General features: G+C 45.9%; 1 protein-coding gene across 8 annotated transcripts in view; it reads right to left on the reverse strand.

Annotated features, from left to right (window-relative positions):
• The window catches only part of RAPGEF1 (Rap guanine nucleotide exchange factor 1), an 85,136-nt gene that overhangs the window by 27,335 nt on the left and 44,187 nt on the right, over positions 1-13,614 (reverse strand). For all 8 annotated transcript variants that reach the window (XM_027739314.2, XM_027739313.2, XM_027739311.2 and 5 more), the window contains exons 5-10: positions 13,230-13,318; positions 12,689-12,841; positions 11,154-11,277; positions 9,736-9,919; positions 8,642-9,157; positions 2,028-2,230 (exon numbers count right to left, since the gene is read on the reverse strand). In XM_027739314.2, coding sequence (XP_027595115.1) covers positions 2,028-2,230; positions 8,642-9,157; positions 9,736-9,919; positions 11,154-11,277; positions 12,689-12,841; positions 13,230-13,318 — 1,269 coding nt within the window. The remainder of the gene's footprint in view (positions 1-2,027; positions 2,231-8,641; positions 9,158-9,735; positions 9,920-11,153; positions 11,278-12,688; positions 12,842-13,229; positions 13,319-13,614) is intronic.

Below are 13,614 nucleotides of genomic sequence, written 5' to 3' on the forward strand. Positions count from 1 at the left end.
TGGGAACTTGGCCTCCCCAGTGTGAGCTACGGGCCCTCACTGGTACTGCTACGCCCTGACATTTCTCAGTTGAATCCAAAATTGTATATCCTTTGCACAAGAGGCAGATATTACACTGTAAGTAACAAATCCCATTAAGGAATTTCTCCTGAATTCCACTACAGCAAGGAGTCTGAGGGAGGCTATGGTATATCCAGGCTTTCTCAGCTCTGACTTGTTGAATATAAAGTACATTTCACAAACAAGATCTGAAGCTCACAAGAAAGGACTTCCTCATTACCATTTTACAGAGGAGTCCATCCAGCAAAACTTGCTACTGCTGGAGCAGCTGATGCCCACTTGATTTGCTATTTCAGAAACTCTCAGGGCAGCAGGAGCAGAGGAACAAGAGTCTGGTGGATTTTACAGTGGTTGTTGAAAAAGCCATCATCTGCTTGCACCTCTTTCCCAACAGAGAGATGAAGGGTGGGAGGCTGCACTTGAAGAAACCTTTGCTTCAGGGGAACTGCAAGCAACACCTTGATGGTATCAGCTTGCAAAAAGACAAGAATGGCCAACAGGCAAAGCAGTGACATCTTGGCCGCCAGGATAATGATTAAAGGGCAGCAAAGAAATGCTTTGCTTCAGCTGACAAATTCAGAACAGGAGCAGGATTTCCCTTCTGCACAATGGCTGCAGTCAATCTGTGCTTTACACACCCTCACTCATGACTGTGCAACCCAAGTCACCGCTGGAAATGCTCACTAGAGTACAAGTGACAGTGCAAGAGTCACACTGATGGGGACCAGAGGCTCTGGAGAGCTGCCTGATCCTCCAGACAGGAGTCCTGTAGACTCTTTAGCGTCCCTGCAAAGCAGTTAGGACACCAGTGTTTAAGGTCTCGTCCCCACAAAGAATAATACACAATACACAGTTCAGCTTAGCCAGAAATGTCACTTTATCATTTTATGATTCCTACCTGTATCACAGGAATGAAGTTATGCAAATCCCCAAATTAGAGTTCTCAGGTTTCTTTTCCCATTTAATTAAAAAGTAACACCCCAGGACAGCCAAACTTTAGCACAGATAACATGAAGAAATATTGCAACAGTCATCCTCATGATGGTAAAATCATGGCTCTGTTCCCACCTATCCTCCCATTTTGTTAATGCCATGGCCAATTTAAGTGAGCTACATCAGCACAAAAAAATTAATTTTTGTTAAATAGAGCAAATCAGATCATTAATATGAACAAAATAGGTTGGAGTTGTTAAAAAAAAAAAAGAGAGAGAAAAAAGGAAAACCCTTAAAAATAAATGGGACAAAATCCCAGCTCCACTGAGGTCGGAAACAAAACTGCTGCTGCCATCACTGAGGCCAGGATTTCATCCCCCACGTGGAAAATGGCACTTTTGGGGCTGTTAAACCCACCACCCACACACGTGCAGATGTGCCTTTCTGTGCTGGCAGTGTGGGGGGCCAGCAGAACACTGAGAAACAGGTAAAATCCTGAACCACACAAGGGGACTGACACGGAGAAAACACGCACGAGTTGAGTAATGACTACACCAGAGGCCTGTGGCTCTTGTAAAGACGAGCCATAAAAGCAGTTCTTATGTTTAAATACTTATTATTAGTGGCATCTTTGACAACAGTTTCAAAACAGCAGTGGGAACAACAGTGCAGCAATCTCTCGAAAAATCACACTGCTCAGTGTGTCAAAATCTTCAAAGCAGTTGTTGTTACACAAGCCTGCAGCCTGGCACGGATTCAGCCCTGCCATGTGGACGACTAACGTTTCATTTTTAGGGCAATTTAGGACTTTCGAAGCTTACGGGGAGTGGTCTGAACGCGGGGTTAGAAAGGGGCAAAAAGCACACGATGCAAAATGCCTAAAAACACGTTAACAAGCTGACAAGGAGCACGACGCGGCAACACCAGTGAGACGTCCTCCCACCACCGCAGCCTGCTGGAACCAGGAGCAGGGAGAACGGAGCTGTTCCCGGGAATCTGGTGTCCCTGCCCGGGGCACCACGGGTGTCACTCACCAGCTGCCGCTGTTTCGGTGGGAGAGCAGGAGGAGGTGCCAGGTCTTGAGCGGGGTCTAAGTTGATAAAGGAGTCGTTGATCCCGTAGACTTCCCTGAGGTACTTGTTCTTCTTCTGGTAGATGTGCTCGTTCTGAGGGGTCTGGTAGAACATGGACGGCTGTGGCTCTGAGTAGTCCTCCACAAACTGCATGTAGGCCATCACTGCAATGCAAAGGAAGGTCACACTCTCTGCTCCTGGCTTGCCAGCTCCAGCTGCAACCAGCAGGCAGGGTGCTCATTCTCAGAATAAAATCAGAGTAGGGTCGTGCCACTGTCAGCTGGGCTTTGCTGCAGGCTGGGAGCTCACACAGCTGCATCCACCTTACAGGAAACATCCCATCCCATCCCGTGAGCCAGTGCACGACAAACATCATCCCAGGCCACAAACACATCTGGAACAAGTGAGGTCTCCAAACAGCAACTTGAGAAGTCTGATTTACTGCAGCTCAGCCCAAATCCTCATGTAACCCACGGCAACTTTTGAGAACGTTTCTCAGGAGTTAATGTCCAAAGTCACCAAAAAACCCCAGAATAACGTCAGTCTGCTTTTTAGGAAGCACAAATCATCTTGTACTAAGATGCAACCCTGACAATAAATCTAAAATAATTCCTGTGTCTATAATAAGTCTCATATCTGTAGTCAGCAGGATCTCTAGAACAAGGAGGCTACAGTGTCTCTCCATTCCGGAAAGCTGATAAAACTGTTATCAGAGAACACCTACCTGTGAGACTGGGTGTCTCTCTCCTTCAGCTATTTAAATGCCACTGCCAATGCTGGTACAAGACATTTACCTTCCAATAGTGCCACTGGCTGGGCCTTTCTACCCCCTTAGCTCAAATCCAACACACTTTGTTCTCATCCCTTTTTAAAGCAACTCATCATCTCCAGTTCTGAAATCCAACAGATTCAAAAGCTTTTGTGAGAATGTGGTTCAGTAGAAATATTAAATGGGATCAAATCTCACTTAGAGGAACTTTCCACTGGTACAATATCCTTCCAAAATCTATGAAAAAACCCCACACAGGTCAGCCTGTGCAGCTCTGACAGAGGATATATCTGCTGCAATATTTTAGTGTTGGAGAGGGAGAGTAATATCCAGTGTCATATAAAGACTACTAGAACCACCCCCTCCCCAGTTATTAAGGATCTGAAGTGTACTGAGTAAATGTAAAATAAAGAAAGAACTCTCTTCCATATACCTGAGAACAGGAGAAACAGACGTATTTAAGTGTCATGGAAAGGACTAACCGAGGCCTTTCTGTAAACACGCTGTCACGCACAAGACACTGTGATCATTCCTCCCTTCCTCCTGATAAACAAGCAGTTGTCACTTTTTGTAAATCTGGTCATTTTTGGTGGCAATTATTCAGCTTCTGCTGGCATTTCAGTTGTGCAGCTGAAACGAATGGATGACTTCAGTGAAAGCTATAAATACAACGAGCACAATGCAGTATTTGCACATAGTGAAGCTGGTTCCCACACTGGCTGCAAGGCCAAGTCCTCTGTTCACCTGCCAACACAGACCCCCGGGCCAGCCTTTCAGACAGGATGCAGCCCTGCAAATGTGTCAGCAGGAAGGAGTCACTTTGCACCTGTCTGCTGCACCTTTTTTCAGATTTCCTCTAATATTTTAAACTCCATTTAGAACTGGAGCTAACACAGCTGCCCCTTCCCAAAGAGCCATAGCCCTGCTCCGAAAAACAGAAAAAAGAAAATGGGAGCAGAGGAAATGGGAGCTGATGGATTTCAATCCTGGCCAGTAACACCTGCTGTCCCCATCCTGTGACCCCACACAGTCCTGCCTGTGGACAACCTGCTCGTGTCCTGCAGTACAGCCAGCTCTGCCAAGGCTGCTGGAATTCTGACCTTTAACTCCCCCTGCCACCTGAGCCTGGCTCCCCTTCCTCCCCCAGCCACCCTCCTGCCTTCCCCCCACCACTTCACAGATGTGTCACCACCCTTGCTGGTCGAGACCTCTCCTTCTTGCAGAGGTGTGACAGAGGTTTCAAACTGCAGGCACACATGCAGGGGGTGTGTCTGTGCCACCCACCTGCTGGTGTTGGCACTCAGGTTAAAGCCAGGGTCAAATTCGTTCATGAACATGAATTTCATCCTAAATCCTATCAGTGAAATGAAGTGTGTTCTGGCAATATTCTCTTATTTGGAATAATGGTGAAGGAGTCTTGGAGTAGAAAATACAGAATTACTAAAATACTGTTTTCAAATATCAGCGATTCAGTTGACTAAGGTGCTCCTATTAATACCTGTGCCCTGGAAAATTCTTGGTATCATACAGCAGCTTTAGAGGATAAGATCTAAAGAAAGCTTATGAGAGATATTTTCTAGCAGCAAAAGTGAACTAAGGATCAAGACTCCTTGGAGAAGTGTAGAGGACAAGAGCTCGAGGGAAAACACCACATTTTGAGAGCTCATCAACTGAGTAGGACAAAGGCCAAGAAGGCAGGCTAGGCAGTGCTGGCATAATGCAGCAGACACTGCTGAATTCAGATCAACCCTTCATGTGGAGTCACCTACAAAACCAGTGCTGCACTGAACATCCAGATCTGCAGATCAGGATTGCTGGCTGTGAGTTCCTGGGCTCAGACACTGGAATGACACCACAGCTCAGAAGTGTTGGTGAAAAGGGCATCACATTAGACGCTTGTGTGAAATTAAATTACTGTAACTCAAGGCAGTGAGTCTGAATGCTGTCGAGAGCCTTAACTCAATCTGCAAGGGAATAATGAAGAGCTCTTTTATCTCAGCTCTTTATGAGGCTAATGCATCCCATCGTCATGGCAGCTGCCCTGCCTTGCTTGTTACAACTAGTCCAGGGCAGGTGGGCATGTCTCTGCTTTCTACTTTGTCATCTTTGTTTTTAGGTGAAGTGAAAAACAGTTGGGATGGTGAAATACAAACCTGGCTGAGGGGTAGAGACTGCAGAGTGCAAATTAAAATGGGCACCATCAAAATCCTGCCAGTCTTCAGCAGGAGAGTAAAGGAGAAAGACCATTCCCCAAGACTGCTGTTTGCAAAGGGTCTTCTCTCCTTGCTCTCCACCATGGTTTTTAACAAGGCAGAAATTCAAAAAGCAGATGGGAAATTACATCACCAGCTCAGCTCAGGCTGCACGCCCTGCAGCGACTGTGCAGAGGGAGGGATGGGGGCTGCAGCCTCCACAGTGAGCAGCTGGGGTGGAGTGACAGTCTCAAGGCAGCACCCCGGGAGAGAAGGGAGGCGTGAGAGAAAAACCTCTCCCACCACATGCCCAGCTTATGTCAGTTCTTAGCCCAGACAGAAAATATGTGAAATTAAAAAAAAACCAACAAAAACCAACAAAAAAAAAAATCTCAGACTGAGGCTAGGAACACCTTCCCAGCAATCTGCTTGCAGTGTCTTGGTTGTCATTTCAGAAGGAGCTAAAGCTGCTCAGGGACTTCCAGCACACACCAGTTCTGCCCATATGGTAGAAGTCACAGGTACTGCTCAACCACTGACCCTGGAACAGGAGAGGACCAGTGGTTGTGGGGAGTCTGCAAGGAACTGGTAAAAGATTATCAGCACTAAGGCACACCTGCAGCAAGGTAAGGCACAGGTCCCACGAGGGGGGCTCACTGAAGGCCCAGCCCGACACTGGCGCCGTGTCACCAGCCAGGCCCTGCACAAGCCAACAGATCTCTGTGCGTGGGCAAGAGCCAAAATGATGGACATTCTTAAGCTATACCACACATCAACTCACAGGAGAAGTCAAGGTCAAATGAGCCAGTCGTTGCTGTCACCCCTGGGAGGAGAGCTGTTCTTCACAGAGCCCGCATTATCCGCTGGCTAAGCCCAGCCTGCCCCCAGCGTGGTTCCTGCAGTTAAACACCAGCTGCTCACAGGGCACCAGGCTGCATTTTGTTCCCACTGACAGCGAGAGAAACATGAATAAGTGCCTCACCAGTGGTTTCCCTGGCTGTTTGGGGGAAGGATCTTGTTATTTCTGACTCTGGGCTCTTAATGGCAGAAGCTGTTCCGTGTCTGTGTCTTGTTCAGCAGGAGCACAATGCTGGTGCTCAAGCAGAAGTCTGGAGTAATTTGCCCTTAGCACAGTAACATGTACTCTTACAGCACAGTAAAATAACCATAATTCACACCAGACTAAAAGCCCTATCACTCCTCTGTTTAAATTATACAGAAGTCAACTCTTGGAGGTCCCTCTGAGCACAGCTCACAGCAATACACAAGGTTAACTCCAGCAGATTTGCTCTATATTTACCAATAAAAAGACCATCAAAGTCTCTGCTGCAACATTTCCTGCCGGCTACCAAAAGATGACCCACAACAAAGGGACTACAACCAAGTCCCACCTGTGTGAGGTCTAGATCTCTTTAAGAAATTCATGCAACTCCTCCAGATCCCAGGAGTCTGTTGGTGTTGTGGAAGTAGCCCCACCTCACTTACGTGGCAAAAACTATCCTGGATGTCACCATGCAGCCTGGGTAATGTTTTGCTGGCCTTTTAATGCTGAAAATAAAAGTAAAACTAGCAACCGTAGATCTGTGGTGTGATATACTGTGGAGTAAAGACAACCTAAAATGAGTTCTCAGTGCCACATGAATGCAACTAAAAAATTTGCAGCAGCCAGTTATCAGCCCAAAGCTTTGCAACAAGGATGCTTTATCAAACCATCAGAGTTGACAACACATTAGGTAACAGCTCCCTCCTCTCCTAACAATGTAATCTGATCAATAGTCCCAAAACTTCTGATAGTGCCAGATGACAATTCACTCTATTCTAACATCAAAGAAAATTCACATACAAGGCCTTGATATTGTTAAAATTGTGCTTGGGCAATAATGCAGAAGATAGCTTTTAAACTTAAGTAACTCCTTGACATCTCATATGATAACAGAAAACAAAGAAATGGGGCTTAGAGAGAAAAGCAAACAGCCCAGGTCTCTCTCTCAGCTGTTAAACTGCCTCTTTCCCAAGATTCACCCAGGAATCTCCTCTCCACTAAAGCTGCCTATGTGCACAGAAGTGCATTTCCCTGCATCCATCCCAGTCTGAGTGGTGTAACACCCCTCCCTCGTTACTCACATGCAGCCCCACAGTGACCTGACCCTGCAGGAAGGTGCTCTGTATCACAGCTGGTGCTGCAGATGAGTATTTTGAACAGCACAAGCCATAACAACCAGCCCAGGCTATGCCCTGTGCCAGCATTTATTTCCTGTCTGTTGTCTACAGACAAACATCTCACCTCCTTTTTAGCTGCTTTTAATATCTTTAACTTGCTTGATTACCAGAGAGAGACAAAAGTGATTTCCTGCATATGGGGACACTGAACTACCAGATGACCCTCATTTTCAGGTGGGTCAAGCCTTGTGCTCTGAGTAAAATCCCTGAGGGTTACTAATGTGGACTGGTCACTTAGGGATAATGGAAATGCTTTTAGACAAGGCACATTTTTGAAGAAGTGACTAGCAGAGTACACTACATAGGAGTGGACAGAATAGTGACCCTCCTGCACAACACGTCATCTCACTCCCATGTTATTCATGGAATCACAGGATCTTAGACTGGATTGGGTTGGAAGGATCTGCAGGGAATGGGGAGTCCACAACCATTCTGGGCAAAAGTTATTCTCAGTGAAAAGTCTACAAACTGCAGAAAGGAGTCAGAAAGCCAACTCAGCACTTTGAAATCAGCTCTTCTCTTGGGCTGCCAGCCATGCAACACAATGTTCTTCATCCAGATCTTGTATACACTGCCTCCTCATGCAACACACAACTGCAAAGCCAGTCAGCAAACAGCAAACATCTGCTGGATCTCCCTGTGTAGCCCACAGCCCTCCTTGGCAGAGCAGTATGGCCAAGTGTTTGGCAAGAGGTCTCATATTTTTCAGCCATTAAGGATATCAGAAGAAGGTTTATGAGCTTGAGTTGTGGTCAGCACTGGTGTGCCAGGAGTCTGGCTGGGGTCAGGAGCCTTTGCTTTTAGAGGCTGCTCGTTTTAATGATATCGGAAATTCTCAGGCATCCAAAGGAAATGAGATCCCATAGCAAACCAGCAGTATTGGACACTGGGTTAATAGTGTTGTCTTGCACAGCTATGTGGGTGACTGTGCTCCTGTTGCCAAATAACTGCTCTGGCAAGGCTCGGTTTTGGACAGAAAAGCAGTCCTTTCTCCAAGCTCTTGGAGAGGACCCAATTCTTTTCTGCAGGGGGAAACCATAAAATGGGGGAAGGGGAGAAGGAATGGACATAAAAAGGGAGAATAAATCAGGAATATCTGCAAGGCAAAATGCCTCAAAGATTCACATTCAGGTAAACAGAGAAGTAAAATGGCCTCACTATAGTAATGAAGATGCTGTGTGATGCCAGCTCCCCTGGGCCTGGATTGATCCTGGCTCCAAGAGTCACTCCCTGCCCACCAAAGGACTGACATTTCCATTCCATGCCTTTAACACTGACTGATTTTGACACTCAGACACACATAGGCAATGTCACTACCATTACTCGGTGGTCATCAGAAGCATGACAACTGCAAAGAAAGGAAAAGGTACAAGTAAACCCCAAAACTTGCTTACTGTGTTTGTTTTTCTTCTCTGGCAGAGGTGGTGGCTTTTCTGGGTCACTGTTAGAATCTGGAGCAGCAAAGTCAGCAATGAATTCCACTGGTGCTGAAGAGTTTCCTTGCTGGAAAGGTAAAACAGCAGCAAACGGCGGGAAGGGTATTGATGGGACAACCACAGCGTTCTGCAGGTCATCCTCGGAGATGTTGTCGTATTGGGAAGGGTGTCTCTCATAGGACACCCTGCAGCCTGAGTTATCAGAAGTCTGGGAGGCTGCACTTCTCCTCTTCTTTTCTGGTAAAGCTGGAGGAGTCTCTGTTGGCGGTGCTGCTCCCGAGAGGTTGCAGAATTCCAGTGGAGGAGAGCTGCCCTGCGGGAGCTGGAAAGCGTGTCCATGGAAAGGGGAGCCAGACTCACCCAAGGACTCTGGCAATGGGCTGAGGATACCTGGTACCTGCTGAGGTACCTGATCAGCATTGGAGAGGTCCTGCTGCAGGAATTCATAGTCTGGGTCATAGTGATCCGATTGATCTGGTTAAACAGAGGGGACAGGAGAATGATGCATTAGTTTCTCTCTTTTACTGTTTAGTCATTCTCAGTTCTGTCCCTCCCATTCCATCAGTAATTAATCAGTTCATTTTAATCAGGGTGGAACCTCCTTGAAGCTGGGACCATCTTTTACACTTTCTGTGACATCTAGACTTTACAAAACTTGTAATCAATTCTTTACACTAGCAAACAAACAACAAAAATTCACTAGGTAGATGACTGCAGACATAATTTACGTTTCATATTTATATTTTTATTTTCTTTCCTAGTATACAGAAGCAACATTGCTTTAGTCTACCAGCATTGTAATTTCAGACAAGGCTGAAAGTAACAAAACATTCCACTTGAGAGCCGAACTGAGTTTGAACACAATCATCTACAACAACCAGGGAAACACATTCCCCTGGGCTTTTTCCTATCTGACAGAATAATTCTGCACAGAATTGCCTGCAGCAACTGCAACACGGCAGTTGCAGGCACAACCCATTTATTTCTGCATCCCAACTATGACAGCTCCCAAACCAGAGGGAGGGGGACCCCACCAGGCCTGGAGAACTCACCCAAGGTTTCACAGCTTGTGTTCCGGGAGCACTGGCCGCTGTCGCGGTCCAGGGACGAGAGCTGCTCGTCAGACTTGCTGAGCTTGCCGATGCTGCTGCACGGTGAGAGACGAGGAGATTCCCCCCCATAGGAGTGGCTTCCCCCTGACAATCTCCTCTGGGCATAGCAGTCAACATCAAAATCCTTCAGTAAAAAGAACATCAAATCACCATCTTTCCTGGAAGCTCGCTTGTGAGCAAGATGAAGCTCGAGGAACAAACACCTCGCAGGAGGGGAGAGGATCAGTGCTGGTGGCCCTCTCTAGGGTAGACAAGCTCATGGGGAGCACAGAAACCCCCTGGTTTGGTAAATAACCCATGCCAGGGAGCTCTGGGTGTTCTTGTTTCCAGGCTGGGCATGGTGTGACCCACATGGACCTCACAGACGCTGAGAAGATAATAGAGTTCCTGACTGGTGATGACTCCTTGTCATGACACTGATGCCAGGTAATGACTGCAAGATTTCTCTTAAAATACCTAGGCCTTTAGCAAATACTCAGTTGGCTTAGGTGCACGAAGAGGAAAATAAACTACAGTGAGATACAACTTTCTGGGACCATGACTACAGTTCTATTTCAGAAATTATCTCAAGCTTATCAACCTGTGAGTGAACCCCTCAACTATTCCCACTCCATCAGAAAAACCTTAGTGTGACTGTACTAGTAACTGAAGAATGGTCATGGCTTTATCTGGGTCAGCCAAATGACTGCAGAGGCTCCCTAAGCCAGAGCTGAGGCTTTGGGGATGAGGACAAGATTCGATTTTTGGGCAATTTAATAAGATTGAGGTCCTCACTGCTGAGTTAGTAAGTTCCTGAATGTGTAAAGCAAACCCAGCCATTTACAACCTCATAAACCCCAGCCTAGCACAAGAAATGGAATGTGATGAACACACACCAACTTTTCCATTTTTCTAACATAAAATTTGCAAATTTCCCTCAAACTACTGCCTGAGTTAAAAGATGTTTTAAATTGTGACTGGATGAAGACAGAGTTCTGATCTCACCCTGCCACATGCTCCCTTGGGCTGTAAGTAAACCACGGTGAGATCTGTGTGAGCTCAGCCAGCTGCTCTGTCCCCTGATCCATTTGACATGGCAACACACCCAACTGCTCCCATCCTCACACTCTGCTACAGCTCAAGGCAACGAGGTTTGTAGCAATTTGTTAATTAAACACAACAACACTGTAAAAAAATATTAAGCTGTTCACATTATTTATTGTACTGATGTTCCTGCCACTAAAGCTCCCACCCCAGAGCTCTCCCGTGCGGGGCTGCCTGGGATGAGCAGAGCCCTGCAGGTCATGGCACTTCTCTGAGCTTTTGCTACAGTTCTCAGCACGTTTCCCTTGGCTTTCACCAAGGGGTTATGCCATTACCTGTCTGTTGATTCCAACAGGTAAACTGGACCCACTGGTAGCTCGACTCATTGGGGCCACAACTGCCACTCTGGTCGGGGAAGGGGCCGACTGACGTTTTTTAGGGGGCAGTGCTGGTGGAGGGCTGCAAGACACAACAGGCATCAATGCTTCCATCACTCTTCCAGCAAAAAGACTTTCTACAGTCTTCACAAGTTGTTTTCCAGAAAGCCTTTGCCAGCCAGGAGCTATTCAGCAAACTGCATCCACTAACAAACGTTAATTTAAGAATATTCTCACAGGTACCGTCCTGTTCAGTGACTTATTTTTTAAGGCTGGAAAAGAGTTGTATTTCTCAAACAAAAACAACTGCTGTTTTAAAAAGTATTTTTAGTGAAGCTAATTAGCATGGTAATTATTTCTTACTAAAAGCAGCGAAAATCCAAATTAAATGTTTTGGTTGACCCAAATATTGTTTCCATTGTACATTCCCTTCTCAAACCTTCAAGGTTTGAAGAATGCTCAAAGTTTCAAAAATTCAGGAGAGGAAAATTCTTTTTCTCCCCTTTCTACTTTCTTGGTGAACTTCAGGGAACAAGAAGGTCAGTGCTGCTCTCACCACAGACACTTTAAGGGCCTGTGTTTTGGCATGAATCTGTTTCACACATACACATTAGCAGTACCTAGTGAGAATTTAACCCCGGAATTTTTACTTTTTGCTTCTAATGACACATAATTCTGGTAATCATCAAGCCTGGAAGGTTCCCAGAGCACACATGTTCTGTTCTTTGAAGAGAAACTTTTTATATAACCCATGAGAATTCATAAAATATGCAGAAATGCGACTTTTTTTTCCAGTCATAGCCCTTGATGCTGCCTTTTTAAATTAACACAACATATATTTTTCACACCAGCCATTAGCACCAGTCCTAGAGAAGAAAAACATCACACACACACAGACCAAAAACCTGCAAATTGGGGGTTTTCTATTCCTTCTCAAAATAGAACACAGAAACTTTCATGTGGTTACTCGTAGAACTCTTCAGGGTAAGAACAACCAAGCACAAGATTTTTTTCACACACTTTTGGCTCCTTTCACTCTTAAGCTGATAAGCAATGCAGAACCACCTCTGATAAACAATGCAGAACAACCTGGCTGTGCAGGACAGATTGGTAACTGCCAGCTGAGGTTAAAGAAACATTTCCCATCGGATTCAGCAGCACCAAACACTTGTGCAGTGTGGAATTCCCACAGTTTTACATCAGGTTTTTACGGATTTATGTGATGCGTTTCATGCACGGACCTCAGGGCATGGCACTATCCTCACATAAAGAGAAGGAAAGGAAAACACAGAGAGAAAATAATCAGACAGACAGAACACAAATTCATAAGCAGTCCAGGAGCAAGGAATAATTACTCCGGAAGACTGGAAATTCAGAGGCGGCACTAACCCTCCTCATGAATTCTCTTGTGCCCATTTGGCAAGACTGTTTAAAAACCAACAAGCTGGTAAGAGGCACTGGTGTTCTCCAGTCAGCTGACTGGCCAGTATTACCTGTTCTCTGCCACACGAATGCTGGGCAGAGGGGGTTTAGGAGGTGCAACTTCTTCATCCGTGGAGTCAGTCAGTAGCTCGTTGGATTGAGTCATATTGGTTGTCTTGTTGAGGATCTCCATTTCTCGGTCTGTGAGGGGAAGTTCTGATGGGCTGCAACATGCAAAACACAGATTGTAGATCATAAACCACAGCTGGAATGCAGCCTGCTGACAGATTCATTCCTATTTTAAATCATGTGCAATACAACAGACACCTACAGCAGAAGGTAGAATTTGCATCTGCAGGTGGAATTCCATGTATGTGTAGAATAGAATGTGCACGTGTTACAGGGGATGTTTCATTGCCAGATTTTGGTTTTTTTCCTACCACAGGATATTGTCTTTTAATGGTTCCACAGAAACGGATGGGGCTCCATAAAGAACACTACACCACCCTCTGTGAAGAATAAGTGAATGCTTTACCTCAATCAGCAGTAGACAGAAATTATCCCCTCTATATCAGCCCTGCACACAGAAGAAATCCTTGTCAGTGGACCCACCTGTCAGATTTACATGCTGGTAAACTGGGTTTAACTGGGCTTGTGGGAGAGGGATGCTCCTGCTTTTCAATTGTGAGTCTGACCAGCTCCTGATGGATGGAGAGGAGAGAAGAAAAAGAGAATAATCATTACTTGCTGAATGTTGCACTTAAACACCCTAGAACAGAAAGGGATGCTACTGCAGTGAACTTGTTAGCAGACACAGAGAGAGCTGAGTTGGGTGTAGGTCTGGTACAGAGCCACAGAAATGATGCAGAACAGCTGCTAAGGAGCAGTTTGGCCATATTTGAGTTAAGTTCATAAACCCTGGCCCTATGGGGATTCTGCACAAACCCACACATGTCTTTTTGCTGTGCTTCCTCTGTCCTCCATCATCACAAATGTG

This window comes from Pipra filicauda, unplaced genomic scaffold (assembly GCF_003945595.2).
Source record: "Pipra filicauda isolate LSUMZ 115617 unplaced genomic scaffold, ASM394559v2 scaffold121_size3267253_pilon, whole genome shotgun sequence".
Taxonomy (NCBI): domain Eukaryota; kingdom Metazoa; phylum Chordata; class Aves; order Passeriformes; family Pipridae; genus Pipra; species Pipra filicauda.